Source organism: Branchiostoma lanceolatum, chromosome 1 (assembly GCF_035083965.1).
Source record: "Branchiostoma lanceolatum isolate klBraLanc5 chromosome 1, klBraLanc5.hap2, whole genome shotgun sequence".
Classification (NCBI taxonomy): Eukaryota; Metazoa; Chordata; class Leptocardii; order Amphioxiformes; family Branchiostomatidae; genus Branchiostoma; species Branchiostoma lanceolatum.
Genome location: NC_089722.1, coordinates 19,527,210 through 19,550,498, shown reverse-complemented (window position 1 = coordinate 19,550,498; position 23,289 = coordinate 19,527,210). Strand labels below are relative to the sequence as shown.

Genomic DNA, 23,289 nt, shown 5'->3' with positions numbered 1-23,289 from the left:
GTGAGTGAGAGAGTGTCTTTTGCTTGAGCTGATGTAACTCCACTTTCTTTCAAAAGAGAACACATTTGTAAATTCAAGGAGCATCATTTTTTTGGTGCTCTTTATGTTTCATTGTACGTTTGTGTGTGTGTTCTTTTTTTAGAATTCAGCACATATACAAGGCTTCTTTCTTATTCTTACACTTAAAGTAATCAAGAATATAATGGAATGAAAATGAGAATGGACAAAATCACAAGTTTCAAGTAGATCTACACATATCTTTTAATTTGATGCAATTTTTGGATCCTTTCCTTGCCTTAACTGAAGACAACAATCTCTGAATTCAAACTCTGAGTAGAAATCTTAAGTGATTTAGTGTATTCTACACATCATCAAATATGTCTGTCATGATGCATGTGAATTGCTTAAGCTAAATAAGACATAGTGAAGGAACAAATGTATAACAAGATCTATAAAGTATTACACACTGTTGCAACAAGGCACCAATAACCAAACAATAGTCACCCACCTAATCGTAGATTACAGGTAAGCCACCAACAAATTAAGTGTTTATAGTCTAAACAATTTAAATCCGATGGAAGTATCAACTTTCCACGTTTGACATTCAGTACAGTTTTACAGCTCCTAAACAAACCAGCAGCTCATCAGGACAATCAAGCGTGTCAGGAGAGACGCATAACGGCAATATGATATTACTGCAGCACAACGAGTACCAGGTGGTTGCAGTACTGTGATGTTTTACTAGAGGTCGCTTTTGCTGCATGAAAAAAGCAGGTGTGGTATAACATGCAGCAAACACTTAGACTGGACATTTCCCAAGATACTTAACGTTATATCTATATGCAGTGTGTCCTACAGTGACATGTAAGGTTTCACCCCTGGCTACGTAACTACACATAATGTGAAGTTAACGGTGTGAATGTCCCTGTCTTTAAACGTTGAGGTCCAGCTTCTTGGGCTGCTCCCATGTGAAGTCTGGGTCCATCCTGCCGAAGTGCCCGTAACAGGCGGTCTTCTCGTAGATCGGGCGCTGCAGTCCCAGGTCTCTATCGTTGGAATACAGACAAATGATTGATATATACGTTTAGATACTAGGGGTAGTCAAAAAGTAATGCAAGTGGTTTCATAACAGGCTCGTTTTTTAAATGAAATTTGGCACATATGCAAAGGCACATATCTTGTTGAGACGGAAATATCTCAATTCGTTATTCAAATTTTCATGAGCGAACGAGTTGAATAAGCTAGTTCGGAGTTGTAACTACGCATGTGCAGTGTCAAAGGTGAAGGCCCCCAGACGTGAACAAAACCCGGAGGGCGTTGTTATGCAAATCAAGACAATGTCGAGACGAGCACTGTTTCAAGCCGGAGGCCTTCACCTTTGACACTGCACATGCGTAGTAGCAACTCCGAACTAGCTTATTCAAAATGACCATACCCCTGAAAGTCCATGAAAAGAAAGGATAAAATAAAACTAACACAGCAGTAGAGTGTAGCAACAATGTACAGTCTATAGGCTACTATTGGAAAAATATTGCCTTTGGAGTAGCTGAGCACTAAACCTGCTCTGTGCCTCCCAAGATACTAATTTGCTATTGTCCAAGCAAAGGTTTCGGTAGAGAGAGCTAGGAGTGACCACAATTTTTAACGTTTCTCTCCAGCTACTACCCCCCCCCCCCCCGATAAAAACCTCTGCTTCGAGAATACTAATTTGCATGATATGCAGTAGAGATGAACACTGGTGACAATTTCAAAAGGGACTGTTTGAGTAGCATTGCTGAGAAACTATCGGCCTCACCTCACGATGACTCCAGGGCGCAGGTCGAAGTTCTCGTTGACGATTTTGAGCAGACGTGCGTCCGTCAAGCCGTCCTGACAGGTGCCGTAGGAGTTGACGAGCACAGACAGGGGATGGGAGATGCCGATGGCATAGGACACCTGTCATTGTGACAAAGACTTTGGTTACCCTTTAGCACGCTAAAGTAGCCGTTTGGCACCCAATTACCTATAGTTACAGAGTTAGGTAACAGGGAGAAGGTTTAGGAGACTGTCCAGAAGAGCTAGCCCTGCTGACAAAGACTTTACAATTGACAGCATAACGAGCTATAACAATATTCTAAAATACATGTACATATCATTTCATCCATAGAATCAAATCAACATATGCATGGCCCATAGACGGTATCAAACCCCTACCTGCACCAGCACACGGCGACACAGGCCCGCCTTCACCAGGGACTTGGCGACCCAGCGCGCGGCGTACCCAGCAGAACGGTCCACCTTGGAGAAGTCCTTGCCGGAGAAGGCACCGCCTCCATGGGCGCCCCAGCCTCCGTAGGTGTCCACGATGATCTTACGTCCAGTCAGACCCGCGTCGGCCTAATGATAAAGTCACATATGCATCAGCAAACACACTTGAACTTTCTTTACAAAAATCGTTTTACCAAAATTCTATCAGAAACTGAAAAACAAGATTGACAACATAAAAAGATGTTGCCATGGCGACGGTGGTCTCTGTTAACGTTTTCGTTTTTAGCATGTTTTAGCCCACATGCAAATAAGGACCTCGTATAAATCATATCAGTCAATCACCTTCTCTACCAAGATAACACAAGTTGTCAAATGTAGGAAAATCTTGTTTTCACAAAAAAAGATATCGTACCATTTCCTCATAAATTATGTAAATGAGGCCCTCTTTGCAAGATTTGTGTCTAATAGTGGCCACATTTACTTAGCTTCCAAATGGTGCAAAAATGAAAATCCCATCATTTACCACTATAGATTCATAGTATTTTGTCATAAATTATGCAAATTAAGTGTCAATTTGCATAATTGCTATCTATCAATATTTATCTCTTTTTCAGTTACATATGTCATGTGTTTGAGAGTCCTATGATAGAATTCAGATGATTTATTAACTGTCCTCAGTAATTATGCAAATCATATATTGATTTGCATAATTGGCATATGATTATGTAAATCATCACTTAAGCTATCTACACACCAAAAATTATGATGATCCGTCATGCCCTTCTTGCGTTATTCTCTTTCAAAGTTTGAGTCAAAATCAGCTCCTGCAGTTCCAAAAAAAGCCGCTAGGGGGTCCAAATCTATAGGACATATTTTCCTAACAAAGAGCTATCCACCACTTAAAAACCATGACTTTAGCATGTTCAGAAGACGAGATTTGAAAAGTGAAAGTTCCCCTGCAGTACCATAGAAAGTCGCTAGGGGGCCCAAAATCCAATCATCACAAAGTCTCCCACAGACCTACCCACCTACAAAATATGAAGACAGTACATCCAGGCATTCTTATATTATCGTCCCATGGACTTTCACATTCCTGTACAATTCCTAGAATTCTTGCAATCTGCACACAATATAGTAGAAATTTGGCTCGCCCCTGAGGCGTCGCCAATAAACCCCCAAGGCCCAGTATTCAAACGTACCGCCGTTATTCACAACCATTTACAGGTCAGTTGTTTCAACATGACTCCAATGACGTGTCAGAAGAGACGCCTGGCAGCAGTATTATATTACTGCAGCACAAGCATCAATTGTCATATTTTAATAGGGGACGCTTTTGATCCACAAGGAAAGCAGGTGTGATACTATATGCAGCAAACACTTGGACTGGACATTGCACGTTACATACGACAAGGAAATTACAGGGAGATAACATCTTTGCACACAAGAAGGACATTTCAAGATTTATCAAGGTTTCAGAGTAGGCAATCAATTTAATATCTACCTGTGGTCCTCCACGCTGGAATTTCCCGGAAGGCTGGAGGTGGTAGATGGTCTTGTCGTCCAGGTAACGTGAGGGGATGACGTCTTTCACCACCCTCTCCTTCAGCTGCTCGCGAAGGTCATCCAAGGTCACGACGTCATCGGTCTGCACTGACATCACCACCGTGTGCACACGGATCGGTACGCATGCGCCGCCGCTCATTCTGTACTCAACAGTCACCTGTTGGATGGAACATGAAAACTGTGAAGCTATTTCTGAACAATTATTTCACTTTTGAAACTTTCAGACGTTACCTTAGTGTTTTCGGAAAAGACTTCTAGAAATCTAATTCATACTTGTCAGCTTTTAGAAATACTGTATTTGAAAGGAATTTTTATGGACTTGAGTAGCAAATTCAAGTGCATATTGACATGTGACAACCCCCTACATGGTATACACAGGAAAATATATCAAAGAATGTCTAGACTTTTCTTGTACAAGTCTCTTCTCATCATGTACCAGTAGATGCCATACTTTGTACCTTGTACAATTGTTGTGCAATAAAGTTATTATGATTATTACTATCTTAAACCCAAATACACGATCACATAATCTTTTTCTGTTTTCAAGTACCGAAGATGATGCGATGGTTTACATGCCAATGAACCTGCAAAGCGAGGCTACCTAGACAAGACGCTCACCTGTGTCTTTGTGTCCGGCCGCAGCCAGTTGAAGGTGCCATTCCGGCGCAGTTCCGCCAGCTTACGGTTCAGTCCGTGGGCCAACATGCAAGTCAGCGGCATGCTCTCCTCGGTCTCGTCAGTGGCGTACCCGAACATCAAACCCTGGGGGAAGTCACCAACAAAACGGAAGTGTTGAAAAAAAATCTTATCACAGATGGCTACATGAGAATCAGTTCTTGGATCTTCTTATGTGGCAATTAGCCAAGCCTCCAATGCCTGCTCACAGTAAAATAAATGACTGTCTCTTTGACTATAGAAGCCGAAGGAACCGCCAAGGCCCAGCACATTATTCACAACGTTTACACTTGTTTCACGACTGAAATAACGTGTCAGGAGAGACGCCTGACGGCACTATTATATTACTGCAGCAGCGATTGCGTCATATTTTACTAGAGAACGCTTTTGATTCATGAAGAAAGCAGATATAACATACAGCAAACATTAGACTGGACAAACAGGGTAACGGCCGAAGATTTATTCATTGCGTCATCTATCTATTTATTTATGTACCACGGAAGTTGAGCTTCTCATGAATAAACAAAGGTTCAAACAAGCACGTCACCAATGCACTCAACGAATTTCGTCGACAAAAAAACGATTCGGAATATTTTAAAGCTTTGTGTGTTTTGTTGTCTTTTTGGTAATATTTGTACGTTTTGAATGATATTCCCATTATGAAGTCAAGGGTAACACAAATCCAGTTCGGAGCCACTGACTAAGAGCACGGAAAGAAACACGCTAGTAACTGTTTTCAAGGCAGTGCACAACAAAGTGCCCCCTTATCTGTCAAGCATGTTTCGGTGGATGTCTCTGCCGGTGTTGAAAGCACGAACGCGCACTGCAGCGAGTCAGCTTGCAAAATGTACCGTATCGACCTTCAGAAATGGACTTTAGGAATGGAATTAGGACAAATACCGAATTTTTGAATTGTATATAAATGTGACCATTGTGTATTATGCCTGTGCATTGTATTAGTATCCAGGGAGCCTGAAAAACAGGTCAAGAGACCTGAGTGTGTCTTCTGGTTAAATAAAGAAATGAAATGAGAAATGAAAGTTTAGGACGCAGCGACGCCGCCAACGTGCCGCGGGTCCAGTGAGAGGGGGGGGGGGCTTTAAGTTCTGTACCTGGTCCCCCGCGCCGATGTCCTCAGCTCCCCGTTTCTCGTGCACGCCCTGCGCGATGTCAGGGGACTGCTGCTCCACGGCCTGGATCACTGCGCATGTCTTGTAGTCAAACCCTGCGTTTCAAGTGAGACAGACAGTCGCGTGAAAGAATCAAGTCCAATTCAAGGCAGTAATACACCTTATCTAAAATCTATAAGTCAAAGACAGCAGAAAATGAGCAGTGATATATCTAGGTTTTTACAAAAATAAGAGATAGAGAAGCGTTATCTATCTCTAAAATCACGACCGTAGCATGTCTAGAAAGAAACATCGAAACCAGACGTTCTGCTGCAGTACCGTGTAAAACCACCAGGAGGTCCATAAACTAACCATATTTTCCTCTTGCCATACTAAGAAGTAAATACCATAAAGATCCATCCATGACTTCTTGCGTTATGCTGTTCACAAGCAAACAAACAACAAACAAACAAACAACAAACACAATAATGGTAAAAACATGACCCTTGACAAAACTCACCCTTGTCGCTGTGGTCGTACCCGACCCGCTGGATGACGTCACGCACCACAGTCTGATAGTCGATGGTTGCTGTGGTGTTGACTTCGCCGAACACCATAATGTACCCTGTCTTTGTACAGGCCTCTGGGATATTCACAAAAACACACATGTAACAACAAGGACATCGTATCCTTTCTTCTTTAGGATATCACTTTCTCAATCAATGCCAAAAGGTAGTGGATGCTACCTTCTGAAACGTCTGACTGTTTACAAAATAGTTGATCATTTTGTTGTTTTATTTCAGGTGCCGACCCTGTAGAGACATCTTTGTGTATGTGTTGTCGGCGCCCTACAGATTTTGTTGTATTAAGTCTGGGAAGTTTGATAAATGAATAAATAAAGAATAAATAATACTAAAAAATCTATCCAGTTTGCTGTTATTTGAGTAACTGTCATCTTGCGAACCGTTATCTTATTACCTGGATGTCTACCATTCTAACCGACGTGTCCATAAAACAATTTCCTAGTTTAGCAATGGTTCTAATAGTAAAGACAACTCATGATAAAACACTGTTGAATCGAATAAACAGCTTCTGCAAATCGTGAAGCTTACGGAAACAAAAGGAAACAAAAATGAATTATTTTTCCTTTTTTTCGTATTTGTTTAATACGTACTTTCCAAGCAGAGGAAGGGTTACGGCTGGTTTTTGACGTGTTTTTAGACGGGCATTTGACTTTGTCATGTTTTGTTTTTTCTATACAAACCCAAACGTGTTACCACTAATGATAATCTAATGGTTCTCGGGGACTCACTGCCACCATTCTTCAACGGAAGTAAATAGGTTTGCCCCGCCCCGAGGTCAGTGCCTTCAGAGGTGTGGGTTATAGAGAAAAACAAAAACATCACAAAGTAGAAACACCGACAAAAACGCCTAAAACACGTCAAAAACCAGCCGGAACCTCTCCTCTGCTTGGAGAGTATTTAATACGTACCACAGGCGACCTTGGCGTTGGGGTTCTTTTTCAGATGTGCGTCCAGTATGGCATCGCTGATCTGGTCACACAGCTTGTCTGAAATGTAGAAATTCGATGGTATAACTATTCTCCAAGCAGAGGTTTGGGTCGGGTGTCAGTAGTGGCCGTGAATTTTTACTGCTGCCTCCCTTCAAAGAAAGGTTGCGGTCGAAGAGGCTAGTAGTGGCCGCGATTCCTTACCGCTGGTTCCATTCACTGGAAATTTACCGAGTGAGTTCGATGGAAGCTAGCCGTCAGAAATCGCGGCCACTACTAGCCCCCCCCCCCCCGACCGAAACCTCTGCTTGGAGAATAGTTATAACGCCTGAATATAAGTATACATATCTTATTCTTAACTCCGAAAAAAGCTGTTAGTCACCAATATATGTCTGGAAACTAAATTGTATTGAGAATCAAAAATGAAATTTCATCGCGTCTGTTATGATTATAAGAATTTCAATAAGAAATAACATGTAGAAAAGTTGAATACAACTGATTCCTACTCCCTGTCTCAACAAAAGATGACGTGGCCATGGGTACCTCAAAACAGTGAAAGTGAAAATAAAGTCGCAAAGATCAAAGCGTTTCCGCGGGGTTTCTAAGTAGACCCTTTAATCAGGTGTGCCTATTGTACATGTGTACTTGCCCCGATCATTTGAGTGATGGTGTGTCATGGCGTTAGTTTCAGTCGTTGGACAGATGCCAACCCAAGAACAATGTACTCTAACCAAATAAGCCGTCTGCATACTAAACAAGAGCTACTCGTATCTACCACTCAAAAACCACGACCATGGCTGGTCCAGAATACGAGATATCAAAACAGAAGGTACCACTGCAGTACCGTAACAACCCGCTAGGTGACCCAAAATCTAATTGTTTCCAGGTCTAATCCAGCCCCACCAACATACTAAATATCAAGACAATCCGCGCAGGCCTTCAAGAGTTATGCTGGTCTTTTACACACACACACACACACACACACACACACACACACACACACACACACACACACACACACACACACACACACGCGCGCGCGCACAAACACACGCACAAACACACACACACACACACACACACACACACACACACACACACACACACACACACAAACGCTACCGAAAACAAATACGCCTTCTCATTTCAACCTCGCCGACACTATTAGACCATGAGTCATGAAAAACAAACGGTGGCCGACCCTCCATTGTCTTAAACTGAGAGTTACTCGTTCGTCATTGTGAGTTTTCCCCGCAGAATTTTGACCTAATGTAACATGTCTTCGTCGGGCTAGGATAGCATTTTGGACACGTACAAATGACTGAATCTGAAAAGTGTAACGGAGACAAATGTTCTGCACATTGCTGTTTCAACTAGTTGTTTTCAGATGCCACTGAACTGCGGTACGAAGATCAAATTGAAGATTTCCGGTATTGCGCGCACACGGTGACCTAATGTTAGCCTTCTTGGTGAGCGCGGATCAACAAAAGCAGTGTCAACAACGGAGGCTCTCAAAGGGGATTCTACTATCTGGGCCTGAGAGAAGAAAAACACACCACAATATATGGCCAACAGTGGACTCAGACGTTCAGGATACTAGTACATTGACGTGTGGATTAACAAATAACTGTACGAAAGAAGAAAAAAACATGAAAGAAGACGTGCGTGGGCATTTTACCATTTGAACAGGTTGCGTTTGTTAACATACATACACCACTAGAGCGTCCGATGAGGGGAAAAAATGGCAGATTGTTCAACGACTTTCTTAGATAGAAAAACGACTGTTTTTCTAACGTTCTGTGGATTTTAAACCATACTTTTTCACCGTACATCATATTCCAATTATAAATCCAAGGGCGACACAAGTCTAATTTTGGTCGTTCAACGGTCGTAGTTTATCATAACCAATGTGACTGAAACATCAATGATTAAAAACTATAGCTGAAAATATACCCATTCATAGTGTAACGATATCAACGGTATGCAAGAGGATTAATTCATAAAAAAATCATTATAGGAACATTTTTTACCGCACAAAACATGAAAACCCGTGACACGTAGCGTTTACTTCTTTCAGGACAGATGTATCATAAACCGTCCACCTACAACTGCAACAAATAGTCATATTTTGATATGCATGTTTAATATGCACAACGGGGGGACACCAAATAATAGTGCATGGACAAGCATGTGAATAAAAAGGTAAGTCCAGTGAAAAACAAACAAACACGGCAGTAATACTCTTCATGTAGAGGATGGGTTCCGGCAGGTTTTTGACGTGTTTTTAGCCGTTTTTGTCGGGCTTTCTACTTTGTCATTTTTTTTGTCTAGCCGAGTGGTATGGCTACAATGACAAAGTAGAAAGCCCGACAAAAACGCCTAAAAACACGTCAAATACCTGCCGGAACCCATCCTCTGCTTGGAGAGTAGGCAAATCGCAATACTATGACATCAGAACTCTCAACTTACCCGGGTGTCCCTCCCCGACAGACTCCGATGTGAAGAGGAAGGTGTCTTGGTTCGCCATCTTCTTTAGTTCGTCGTGTCTTCCTGTCAACCACAGAAGAAACTGCTACAGAAATCCTACCTTTCTCCTGATGACATTCAAATTTATACCTACACCAAGTTTCGAAAGCTAATGATATTAATAAAAACATCTGCGCCTGCGCACGTTTGGACCAATGGTAGGCCGACAACCCAGACGATTACTGAGAAACCAAGCCCAAACCTATACTTTACCCCATCGCTCACAAAAAGTCCCAAGTTCATTTACATAATATCTTCGACTATTTTTACGATGGCTTGGCCTGCTATATTTCGAATGCCTTTAAGTTAATTTATGTGAATGTTAAGCATTTCCTGGTCTCTTTATTCATGATTTGTGCGCAGATACATGTACAGTGTAGATTCCTTTGTTACCTTGAATCTCAGTAAAATTCCAATGACGTCAGCGAAACCAACCTGCGGAAACTATCGAAAACTATTACGAACAAACTCGAGGAAAATTTTATTGAGGTGCGATGAGGGGAAAATTATGGATATTCAGGATGGAAATGGTCGATTTTGAAAAATGTCCCAAAAGAAGAATGATTTTTAAAGGACAAAAAATGTTATATGAACTATTGCCATTGCCGAAGAACTGTAGCGTCGCACATAGTATAGACCCTCCACCTCACAGCCACTGTATTCACTTTCCATTTTCTACAGTTATTGATAATAATATTAATGTCAATGACCGAGAGATGATGACAAAGCAACTTTGAAACGGGCAAGTCCGAACCTGCATCAAGTCCTGTGATCAGGTATGAAGATACGGGCCTTCTCAGAAACACCCAGGAAAAGTGAAAGCATCTATACACAGAGAACAATAAAACTGTTTTGAAGTTCAAAATTACTTTCGGTAGCAAATAAACAGATGGAGAATTTGACCATACATATAGACAATATGCACGAGAGTGACGACAACTTCTCATGCCGATAAATGATGGGTAAATCTTACTTTTTGGTTTTTAAGAAAAATGAAAAGTATTGAGATGCAGTTTCTATTGCATCCCCGAAACTTGGGTGACGTAGTTTCCATCACGAGATTGAAAGTGATAGAAAGTGAAAGTATGAGTCATTCTCTAGACGCTTCTATCGAAACTGTAATAATGAGCATTTACTTCAGCCAATGGCAGTGCCCTAACTTAAAAGGGGCGGAGTCTGTTGATAACAACGGCGACCCGGACGGTTTTCCTCATAGGTACTGCTGGTGACTCGAATATACAGTAGTTTTACGGTGTAGATATCCCACTGCACTAAAGCGAGACAGCCGGCTGCACTGGTCTAACAATAAAGAAATCACCATGGCTGACATCGGACAGGTAAATGCTTTTTTTTAATAACATCTATGTTTTTCTCATTTTTTTTGTACGGCAAATTCGTCTTGAGTTTAGGTAGCAATCTAGCTTGCGATATGAAACATGCCATTATAATCATAAAATTGAAAACCAGCTTTTCAAGCAGCCAAAATAATGTGAATCAAAGATGGTTTATCGTTGTTTCTTACATCAATGCGTTCCAGAAATCGTACGTTTTGATTCTAGCTGCGAGACTCTCAGCATAAGTCACCGCCAGCGGTAGGCTACAGTCAAGTGGTGTTGTATCAGCCGAATGTAAATGCGCAGTACGATCAGAGGATATTCTGTGAAACAGATATCTGATAAACGTTTTTATATTCTTACCTCCGCTCTAGGCCACTCCGGCAGAGGGTCCGGTGACACCAGAAGAGAGAACGAAGGCCTTATCCTCCTTTACGGACGGGAAGAGTGCGTGCCCCAAACCCGTGATACGGGAACACCCCATGTAAGCCCTCCATGTTTTTCTCGGATTCGTCAAATGTTTGTTTTAAAAAAAAAGAGGATGTCATACGACAAAGCATAAAATAAAATTTCCGAAAATACGGTATAGTAATTCCCAAACAGCAGACATTGTAGAGTTGAAATTGGTTAGAGGTTGCGACCATATTGCCATCGGTACCAATACCCCCGAACTGTTTGTGAACCAGCCCTCGACGTCTGAAAAATCGATCTGTCGGGACGAATTCACGAAATCTGCCGAAGATTCAATGTTGACAGTTTAAGCATAGAACCATTGCAAAAAGTCTCTACTGTAACACATGCGCGTCATTCGCTATGATTCATAAGCGGTGACCTAACACGAAATAGCATTTGTCAGTGTAAAATGACATTATAGCTATAACTGCGGAATTCCTGTCCGAGCGCAATTTTCTGGATCTATTATCACAAAATCTATATTTCTAACACATGCAGGGATAAATAAAAGAGAGTACCCCAAAGTCTTGTCACATCTGTAAGCGAATGTCTTTGTGAGATCCCTCCTTTCGGTTTCGGTGCCGCGTTAGTCTAAGCTGTGCTATGTTTAGTCCGATCACCGACCGACTGAGTACATTTGTATGCAGCGCAGTATTGAATAACCCGAGACTGGGCACGGTTCCAAGTTCGGTGTAGGATATGTGATTCGATTCGCAAACGTATACTGTTTCAATGGCTATAGAATGGCGGCTTGAAAATAAAAGGTGAAAATAAGATATAATTATAATGTCACCGTTTCATTTAAAGATCACTTAATTCAATCAGAACATGATACGATCCTTTTTTCGTTTGAAATACAGCAAGACAGTGTCAGTATGTTGTTCATCTATGGGGAGGGAATTTTGTTGTTGACACACGCGAGGTTTTTCCCTTTACACATGATATACACGCCATGCAAAAACGAAACTGTACTATTCCTACATGCGATTTGACAAATGTAAAGTCGCAAAGTAGCTAGCCTAGACATACGCAAAGTGATGTTTACAATAGTCCTGTTTAGTAATTGCTGTAGGTTTCATTCGATATAGTAATGTAGTAATTAGAATCGTTGAAAAAAAACATAGATTGTAACGTATGTTATCTGTACATTGCCATACATTTTCACCGATGCAATTGTTGTGCAAAAACAGTTTACCCAAAGCAGGTGAAAAGAACGTACTGATCACGAGCGCCTTGCCGTACGTCAACAACGTACCTCACCTGGGGAACATCATCGGCTGCGTGCTGAGCGCTGACGTTTTTTCACGGTAAGGTCATGACGCCGACGTCACGTCATGTCTTCTCCAAGCAGAGGTTTCGATATCGGGGGGCTAGGAGTGCCCTCCCTTCACGTTCAAATGGAGAAGTATGAAGGGAGGGCAGCGTTAAAAATACCGGACACTCCTGGCCCCCCGATCGAAACCTCTGCTTGTAGAATAACGTCATGTCTGTGAGGACGTTACTCGAGCGTTGCGTATACGTTATGGGGGTGTGCAAGGGGTTTTACAGAACTACGGAGGTGTTGTTATTGGACGTGATCGAACTTGAATAATTCATGAGTTAGAGGCTGTTTTTTTACGCTTTCGCTCTCGCTTTCATTTGGGTTAGCATCTGTATATGCTGGCATTTTAGATAGTACGCATTGTAGTGTCTTTTGTATTTGTACCTTGGACGATATAGCTTCGCAGCGGCCTATTGAAAAAAAGGTCGAAGCCGAACCTCTGCTTGGAGAATACTTTCCAAGCAGAGGTTCAGTACTGGCTTGTTTTTGACGTCTTTTCAGGCGTTTTCATCGGGCTTAACGACGTCAATAACAGGCCGCAGCCGAACCTTTGCATGGAGGGTACTCTTAAAGATTCTTGTCAATTATCATTACTTTTGGATTCCTTTTGCATACAAATCCCAGATTATATATGTTTCCGTTACTCCATGATGACCTCTGACCTCTCCTGCTCACTTTTAAAGATTTTGTTTAATTTCCTGTCCACCAATTGCATATGTTTTCGTTCTTTACATTTAATTTCATTGTATTTAATGTATGGAATGTGTAAGCGGACTCAGGGCAGAATTGTGTGGAATTTGTTAGGATTGAAAGCTAATGGAGCTCTTAATAAAGCAAAAGCAAAACAAAGGTTTATTCAAAAGATGAAATAAGAGGTGATTACAATTGAATCATCGTTTCAGTTTCTGTCGCCTGCGCGGTTGGAACACGCTGTACATCTGCGGTACTGACGAGTACGGGACGGCCACGGAGACCCGGGCGCTGGAGGAGGGGCTCACCCCGCAGCAGATCTGCGACAAGTACCACGCCCTGCACGCCGACATCTACCGATGGTTCAACATCGACTTCGACTTCTTCGGCAGGACAACGACGCCCCAGCAGACCGAGTAAGGACCGATTTACACACAAGTTTTCGGTGTCGACTCGGGGCCGTGTGTGAGGAGCTTTGGGCTGATCAAGTGGAGTTTTCCTTCCAGAAAACGCTACTTGAGAGGCCTAGGGTTCTCCTTGCACAGTCCTGAGTCGACTCCAAGCCGACTCAAAAACGCGTGTGTAAATCCAACCTAAGTAATCAGATCATGTCTCCTTCAGTCAGAATTGACCAAGGTAAAATCCTAATTGATATACATGATCAGCCCTACAACTACGGCTACGGCTCAACAGCTATACGAGAATTACAGTCTCTGTCACATAGGGCATATCTGTAAGCTGACTCAGGTCTGTTGCAAAGTTCTTTTCTCAGGATCCGCTTCTCTTCTGCGCCGTGCATCAGTCTATAGGTAGTTTCTCCAGATTTTAGCTCCCTGGAAAGTGTGAATGCGTAATTAGTAATTTATATATATTGCTGTACCCGATCAATGGCAGGGATAGGTGACGGATATTGTTTGTATGCAAATTTATCTGAACATGATGTGATGAACATGATGTCATGAAATGCTTTAGAACCATTATTGCACAAATACATTCTATAGCTTTCTGTTAATGAAATATACCGTGACTGTGTTGCCAGGATCGCCCAGGACATCTTCTGGCGCCTGCATCAGCGCGACCACCTGCTGACGGACACCGTGGACCAGCTGCTGTGTGAGAAGTGTGACAGGTCAGGCTGACTTTCTCACAACTTTTAATGTTGCATTCATTGTAGAGCAGGGTATACTAGTCTCTAGCAGACTAAATACGCCGGCTACAGGTAGAACATTGTTGCCAGTTGAGATTGGTCACTATAGGGTTTGGCTGGCCGGACGCAGTCATTCGGAGGAGAAAATATCAACATTCCTGCGGACCGATCGCGACTCTCTTGGCCAATCATTCCCCTTTTTGTCGAAGTCTATGATTTCTTTACCCGTCTGAAGGCCTTATGGGGGCTAAGGGTACACCATAATATTGAATTAGCTTCATCTCATTACCATCGACGCACTGCCTATAATAAGCTAAGTTGGCTCGTATTCAGATACTGGACAGTAAGTTATCATATGTCACCGCGCATACGTATGCCTCGCAAATGTAGTGTTCACTGCAGCAGGAATAGACTTTGCGTCAAACATATTTCCAAGATGGATTTGTGATCCAAAGACACAGATTTCTACAGCTTTGCGGATGACAAGTATTCTATTGCCGAATGTAGGTTTCTGGCGGACCGCTTCGTCGAGGGAACCTGTCCCCTCTGCAACTACGAGGACGCCCGCGGGGATCAGTGTGACAAGTGCGGCAAGCTCATCGTCGCCACTGAACTCAAGGTAGGGCGTGTAACCTCCATTGACATTAATCCGCTGGGTTACATAAATCCGCCACTTTGAAAAACAGTTGGTTTGAGAGATCTCTAGTGCAGCACTCCCAAGTATGCACAGTTTGGATATACAGAAGTGCATTATACGGGGGGACGTTGGGTTGGAGATCTTTTTGGACGTACCTTTTTAGGGTGGCGGAAGTATGTACCCTGGTGGAATTATGTTAGTAGATGCTATATGTGGCAGGGATTACAATGTGGCAGAATCGATCTGACAGAATCCCCACGACTCTGCCGGTAGAGATCTTGATCAGCGTCTCTGTCGACATTGAATTTAAAGGTATCCCCTTAGAAGACTATCAGAACTTTTGACTTCGATTCACGTCATGAATAGATTGACTTGAAATTTAGGATGTATGTATACTACACTTTCTGAACACATTCCTAGCATCTGATGATCGGTGTCTATGTTGCTGTTGACAGAGGTTTCGATCTTTACCGGGATCTCTACCGGTAGAGTCGTCGATTCTGCCAGATCCCAATGTTTGATTCTGTCAGATCCCAATGTATCAGATCTCAATCTCTACCTTGACGTACTGATAATTATGCAGGATGCACGATGCAGTATCTAGTACAAAATCTTAAGATAGTCAATGCATATGGTCAGCAATGTCAACCAGTGACGTCTATCCACGATCACAATTTATGACAATAACAATGTCAATGATAAAATGATTTTAATTTTGACCATGATGATCCTTGAGATTTTTCATTTCTGGTGACTGATGTCTTTTCTTGTATCCTTATAGAAACCGAGATGCAAGATCTGCAGCGCCTCTCCTGTGGTGAAGACATCAACCCACCTGTTCCTCAACCTGCCGCAGGTACAACGGGTTTCGTAGGCTGGGTTTACACACGGGGTCGACTCAGGACTGTGCAAGGAGAACTCTTGGCCACTCAAGTAGCGTTTTCTAGCAGGAAAACTCCACTTGAGCAGCCCAAAGCTACTCACACACAGCCCGAGTCAATTCCGAAAGCTAGCGTGTAAATCGGGCCTGAAATTCGATTTGATTTGATTGCACTTGTGACGGTACAATATACGTGGGACACAGGCAGCTATTGCTGGTGTCGTGACCCACACACAAAACATTACAGAACACGTAGCAAGACAAATAATGCATAGACGTAGGCCCTACAAATCACAAACAAAGCAACAATCTAAAAAAGCAGCATAATAAAATACGACCTAACTATCATGATCAGTCCATATCAATAGTCTGGTATAGTTACTAGTTCCAGTTCATACGCTTCTAGCCGCCAGGATGTTGTCAATGACAATGATGTTTATTGCGTGTTCATGCCCAACATGGGCTAAATGCATTGAGTTAGATGCATTTATTTAACCGTAAGTACACTGAGGGTGGTTATTAGTACTGAATACGCACTGGAAGTTGAATTGCTAATGAAAACGTTGCCTTCTCATAGATCGAGCCTGAGCTGAATGGATGGCTGGAAGAGATTCTTCCCAACGATTCCTGGTCGTCCAATGCCCGAGTCATCACCCGAACCTGGATACGCGACGGCCTGAAACCTCGTTGTATCACGCGAGATCTCAAGTGGGGCACTCCGGTACCTCTTGAGGGCTTTACTGAGAAGGTCAGAAATCATTCTTGTTAATGGGAAACATCAGAGTGGTATTATTTAACCTTTAGCACACTGAAGTAGCCGTTTGGCACCCCATTCTCCATTGGTTACAGAGTTAGGCAGTAGGGAAAAGGTTAACGATTGCTTTTAAACTCTTCAAATGCGTCCTTCTGCCCTCAAGGTGTTCTACGTCTGGTTCGACGCTCCGATTGGTTACCTGTCCATCACGGCGAATTACACCGACCAATGGGAGAAGTGGTGGAAAAATCCAGATGAGGTACAAAAGAAAATGTATTGCTTTTTTGTGCTAGTTTTACTAATTCTACGTCTGTTGGTGTGACATATAAGTATAAGTTGTCAAAATACAATAAATATACAAACAACGCAAGTAACTATACACTAGAATATAGGGATCTCTCATTTTCTACACTTAATGTAAAACACTCTTGTAGAGCAATATTCCACCCAATAAATGACTGTAACATTAAATGTCACATTGATGTATTATTGAGACTTACTTACGAAAGAATGCAGTGAAGTCTTTAAAAGCACCCATACATGAATGATTAAGTGTTGACAATGTCTGGGATTCGCCCAAAAAAACAGTTAATCAAGCAACCGGATAAAATTTTGAAACAGATGTTTCAGAAAGCATTCGCTGTCATTCGTCAGTGACTGGATGACAGCGGATGCTGTCTGAAACATCTGTTTCAAAATTTTATCCAGTTGCTTAACTGTTTTTGGCGTGTCTTATTACCTGGATGTCTAACCTTCATCAATGAAATGTCTTGAATTATCTTAACAGGTGACCCTGTATAACTTCATGGCCAAGGATAACGTGCCCTTCCACAGCGTAGTGTTCCCGTGTTCACTGCTGGGCGCTGAGGACAACTACACACTGGTCAATCACCTCCAGGCCACCGGTAATGTTAAACCTCCGTCCGAGTCTTTTTATTTGTCTAAGGCCATGCTGATTCTATTTCATGGATGAAATCCCCCTTGCATCAATTTTGCCTTTTTCCAAAAACTTTGAATTCAACTGCACTTTAAATCCTGCAAGGCAGCTGCAAAATGATCACATATATGTCGTAAATTGCAAACAAATTATACTATTGGTGTAGAACGCTAGAATTACTTCCAAAGTCAAAGAAGAAGAAGATGTGAAGAAATGAAAATGAAGAATCTACTATTCGCTATACCATACTCTGTGTGTTAGTCATTTTGTCAACCTCCCTGACCACGTATATTTCATAGTGAAGACAACTTTTTTTTATTCGCACGCTCGGGGTTCCAATAGGATGTCATCCACATAATCAAATCAATGTGGGCTAACATTCATTTCTTACACCAAAGCAACATTCGTAACCCGGCGGATTAATGTTAATGGAGGTTACATGTGAATTGAACTGCCAACTGAAACATAACTACGATCAAAACGCAGGCTCGCATTCGAAAATTGCAGGAACCATTCAACAACTCATTCAGCACCAAGGCCAGACCATGGTTTACCATCTAACATTGTTACCTTTGTAAACACGGAGGTATTGTAATCAATTGGTGTGTTTGGTTGTCCTGGTGTGCGTACGCAGTTCCGCAATCGGCTATTGAATGCTATGCACTACCGGGACACTCACATGAAGTTAGGTCAAAGGTAACAGAAAGGTTGCAGGAAGTACTAGTGGAATTGGCCTGAGTTCAGAGTTTTTCTCACACGCCTCAGCGTTTCATTCACAGTATACTTGCGAGACCTCGGAGATTATTGTAGATGGGGCTAAGCAAAAAAAAAAAAAGAAACCTTCAACTGTAAAGCAAGGAATTTGAAACAATTTTTTTTCACCATTGTTTTCGTTTCCAGAGTTCCTCAACTACGAAGACGGGAAGTTCTCCAAGAGCCGCGGGATCGGGGTGTTCGGGGACGACGCTAAGGACACGGCCATCCCAGCAGACATCTGGCGCTTCTACCTGCTGTATGTTCGGCCGGAAACCCAGGTCAGGCTTGAATTGATATGCAGTTGCATGTACATGTAATACCAATAGGCTGTAGTTGATTCAGTGTAGTGTACGTCAGATGTAAGTGCACCAGCCAATTGTGAATGTTCCGTATAATACAAGTTGTACATGTGTATGCTTTAAAGATAATTCCATACTTTCTATGTTGTATGAGATTGCTTATAAAAAGCAAAGATACATGTCAAACGTATACAAGTGACCATCTTTACATAAAGACCACCTGGCCATTGTGACCACTTTTTGCTTGTCCCTTCGATAGTTTTTCCCATTTACACCAGAAATAGGAATCCTGGCTACAGTGACCACTTGTTCACATAGACCAGATCTTATCAGTCACCTGAGTGGTCCTCTTGGGTAGTTTTGACTGTCAAGATCTTTTCCTTCATTTTTTCGACATGTTACTAGTCTCAAGTGGGTGCTAAGGATACTACTGTGTTAACAGTTGTGCCTTGTGAAGTGGCGTAGTGCAGCAAATTTGGCTAAGGTGTGAAGGAAAAGGGAGGTATTTCTGGAGAAAGTTTAGATCACCATACATTTTCAGAAATTACTCATTGGTAAAACTTAATCGTGAGTAAATGTAGATCGTCAACGTCAACAGAGTGAAAAATGTTTGTTATTTGTAAACCTTTCTTTTGTTTTGTTTGCTTTTTACAAGTCATTTTTAAATCATAATTCCCTTCAGGACACCACGTTCAGCTGGGAAGATCTGATGGTGAAACACAACTCTGAACTCCTCAACAACCTGGGCAACTTCATCTACAGGTGAGAGGCACATACTCTTTGTCACTGGTAACACTATTGTACAACAATGCCTCCTGACGGGCATTAGAGAAATTGCAAGAATCCCATATACTATGTCGCTAATAATTAGTTCATTCAAGCCCTTGTAGTGCCTACTGGCTCATAGGACAGCAAGTTTCCTTGCTGTTTCTTTAGCAGGGCTTATTTTTACAGAGAGGGTTTGCTAGCCATTCCCCTTTAATGTGCTCAAGGCACCTCCCCTCCTCAAACACGGGGCCCCCATTTTACGTCCTTTCCGAAAGACGGGTGATGCCCTAACCGAGATGTGCTGACCCAGGATTGAACTAGCTCTCACAATTAGGAACTAACTGGAACCAGGCGCGATCGGTGAGGTACCACCGCATGTATGTCATTGACAGCAACACTATAGTCCCAGAGTAAACCTGTGCAAGTTGTAATGCAATGCAATAATGTATGCATAATGAGGACGTTGATGTTGAATCTTCTGTTTCCAACAAAATGGAAATAAATACTACTTCAAGATTATCAGGATAATGACATTTGAAAGTTTTTACGGCAATTGTCCAATAACGGTCAAACTTTTGCTTAATTTGCATCTTAGCAACATCATGTTTATTCTATGTCCAGGGCCCTGACCTTTGTGGTCAACAACTTCCATGGAACCATCCCGACCATGGATCTTGAGGAACCTGACATCGAGATGTTGGCTCAGGTGAACAGAGAACTGCAGATGTACAACTTCAACATGGAGAGGGTCAGGTAGGCTAAAACTCACTCACTGACTCTCTCCCATAGCTTAGTCAGCCGTCGGGGCAGTATAGCTTTCACTGAAGGCTCTCCACTGCTGGCGGTCTTCCGCCAGTCTGGTCATCTGGTTGGCTGAATGACCTGTCCACTCCTTTAGATCTGTAATCCACGACCGACGGGCACGTCCCCGCGGCCGCGCACCTTCCGCTTTTCCTTGAAGAATTGTGTGTGAAGGTGTGCCTTTCGTCCTAGTCACATGCCCCAACCACTGCAGTTTTTTCTTCTTAACTAAGGACAAGAAACTGTCAAGTGGGCCTTGCAGAGTGTGGATACGTTTCTTGACTTCTTTTGACTTCTGACACCTAGTACCTGTTATATAAACCCGCCGGGTTGCATAAATCCGCCACTTTGGAAAGCAATGGGTTTGAGAGATCTGTAGTGCAGCACCTCCCAGGTATGCACAGTGCATTATAATGGGGGACGTTTGGTTGGAGATCTGTTTGGACGTCTCTTTTCAGGGTGGCGGAATTATATACTAGTACCCCGGTGGAATTATGTTTAATATTTACCAAGTACGGCAAACATTTAAGTACGGAACCTATTGTGTTATGCTATATGGTGGATTACTAATTTTCAAGTTCGGTGACAAAGTTTAAGAGAAACAAAATTCTTCCCTACAGACTGCGTGATGGTTTGACGACCATCTTGAACATCTCTCGCCTGGGGAATCAGTACATCCAGGCGAACAAACCATGGGTGCTGCTCAAGGGCACAGAACAGGACAGGTATGCCAAGATTTAGTAATGATTTCAGCTTGAAGAGATTCATTGGTTCATACACGAGGACAGAACAGGAAAGGTAGGATAAAAAGATTAGTAATGATTTCAGTTTGAACAGAATCGCTGATTCGTGCAAGGGGACTAGAAGAGGAAAAAATGCCCGGACAAAATAAGACCTGATTTCAGTTTGAACAGAATCACTCGGGTTCATACAAGTGTTGCGTTGTGGTGTGCTGTCTCATTTAATTTGTGACCAGACTTCTGGACCTCTTTTGGGATTACTAACCCAATTGCTCATCAGGATACGAGCAATGGGTCAAAACATTTTGATACTTATTTTAAGTTATAACGTAATTACAAATGTGCTTATCAGCATTCAGTTTGATGGTTTGAAAATCAAAAAATCAACGATTAAAAAAAAAATGGAAAATTTACGATCTTCTGTTTTGCTGTGTTTCAGAGCCCGAGCGGGTACGGTAGTGGGTCTGTGTGCCAACATGGCGTGCGCACTGTCAGTACTGCTCCACCCGTACATGCCTGACATCAGCACTCAGATACAGGATCAGCTGGCTGCACCTGCGGACATGAACGTCGTGGTGGACAGACTGGTGTGTAACCTGGGACCTGGGCACAAGATTGGACAGGTGAGTCTGTTTGGAACATTTTGTTTGGTATCATCTGTTGAACCACCGTCTCCTGACAATCTTCAACCCATCACACAGTCAGGACCTTCACACTACTCTCCAGCCAAGCAGAGGTTGGTGGAGAAGATTGTGACCTTTTTATCATATTCACCGTTTTCGCTCGGCACTCTCCACCGCATGACTTTGCTCCCGACCTCTCCCCAACCAAGGTCGGCGCTGGGTTAGGAGTAGCCTGGAATCCTTCCTAATATAGCTCCAATTCGGTCCTCTGATCGCATCTAAGCAGAACATGGCTTTCTCAACTTTAAAAAAAAAAAAGGTCGACTGGTGCAGAAGACTTTCAAACACTAGTAGCTAGGCAACCTTGCTCACCAACTCTTAACCACAGATGGCCTTGCTCGCAACTAACTCCCAACCATGGAGAAGATCGGGAGGCTTAAGAAATTAAAGAGCTAAAAGAACAGTAGGAGCATACCTTCAGCGTTTAAACAGACTATAGGGGGAGGGATATAGTTCCATTACATAGCTGACTATCCCAGTTAAATGAGCCTTTCTTTTTACCATACCACAGCCCAAGCCTTTGTTTGAGAAGTTGGAGGCAACCCTGGTCCAAGACTTGAAGAAGAAGTTTGCTGGTCGACAGAAGGAATGAACTGACACCAAACAGGCAATACAATGTACGCTACAGAAAAGCTTAACCACATCTTCAGACAGAAGATTCATCTATTGCTTGGCTATGGCACCTGCTACTCCAAAAGCTACCCATTGTCATAATTGTAACACGAAAAGGACATGTACCAAGTCTGTCAAGCCGTAATATAAGCCTAACAAGATAGCAGAGCTTTGTTACATGTTTACACACAGAGGGCTAAATGCACAAGTAACTATCCCATATCACACAATAGTTGATTAAGACAATACTGCAATGGAGTATGACATAGGACATTTTCTGATCTGGAACATTTGACAAAATGTTATCAAAGAGTAAATTTCATTAACTCCAACATACAAATGATGTTGCACAGATGATAGTACATGCATATCCCAGGATGAGCTCCTGAGCCTGATGCTTTAAAGAAACATTCCTTAGCAAGAATGCTGTCATTTCAAACAGAAAATTGTTCCCCAATTAAGTTAACACAGCACTCAGCTCGGTCTTGGTAAGAGGTAACACGAACCTATCAATCTAGATTATTTGCATCAGAAGTGTGTAATTATTACATGTATATACCACGTTGTATGGTTTCTTTTAAGTCCTGTGAGGGACTCACGGTAAAATTTGATTGTAATCGTTGCAAGAAATTACTGTTAAGATAGAAAAAACTTGAAGACAATTGTGGTTTTGTGCTTAGGATAGATTTTAAGAATTCTGTTCCTGCCAAATGTGTTGAGGCTAAGATGGCTTAAGCTATGCATCACTCATGTCTCCAGTATATAATCAAAACATATGGTAATAGCATTTGTGCTTTGCCACTGAGACTACTTAAAATTAAATAAAGACATTTAGAAACTGTGATCA

The 23,289-nt window shown here is 42.3% G+C and overlaps 2 protein-coding genes across 7 annotated transcripts; one reads left to right on the top strand and one right to left on the bottom strand.

The window, feature by feature from the left end:
• Positions 1-236: 236 nt before the first annotated feature.
• Positions 237-12,792, bottom strand: LOC136439805 (S-adenosylmethionine synthase-like). 6 transcript variants are annotated; one of them, XM_066435446.1, is made up of 11 exons: positions 11,328-11,374; positions 10,385-10,455; positions 9,574-9,654; positions 7,087-7,164; positions 6,115-6,237; positions 5,598-5,710; positions 4,429-4,572; positions 3,749-3,967; positions 2,194-2,376; positions 1,796-1,935; positions 237-1,046 (listed from the first exon to the last, which is right to left on the bottom strand). In XM_066435446.1, exons 3-11 carry the CDS (start codon positions 9,629-9,631, stop codon positions 932-934), a joined length of 1,173 nt encoding a protein of 390 aa, XP_066291543.1. In that variant the 5' UTR covers positions 9,632-9,654; positions 10,385-10,455; positions 11,328-11,374; the 3' UTR covers positions 237-931. The 6 variants fall into 6 exon arrangements, with proteins under 6 accessions (XP_066291543.1, XP_066291536.1, XP_066291511.1 ...); XM_066435439.1 differs by lacking the exon at positions 11,328-11,374 and adding an exon at positions 10,767-10,839; XM_066435414.1 differs by lacking the exons at positions 10,385-10,455; positions 11,328-11,374 and adding an exon at positions 12,678-12,792.
• Positions 10,833-23,286, top strand: LOC136439796 (methionine--tRNA ligase, cytoplasmic-like). The gene is made up of 16 exons (XM_066435392.1): positions 10,833-10,967; positions 11,339-11,448; positions 12,608-12,724; positions 13,641-13,844; positions 14,468-14,557; positions 15,083-15,194; positions 15,994-16,068; positions 16,670-16,840; positions 17,010-17,105; positions 17,634-17,751; positions 18,684-18,817; positions 19,521-19,600; positions 20,228-20,359; positions 21,028-21,132; positions 21,587-21,770; positions 22,342-23,286. Exons 1-16 carry the CDS (start codon positions 10,950-10,952, stop codon positions 22,420-22,422), a joined length of 1,827 nt encoding a protein of 608 aa, XP_066291489.1. The 5' UTR covers positions 10,833-10,949; the 3' UTR covers positions 22,423-23,286.
• Positions 23,287-23,289: the final 3 nt, after the last annotated feature.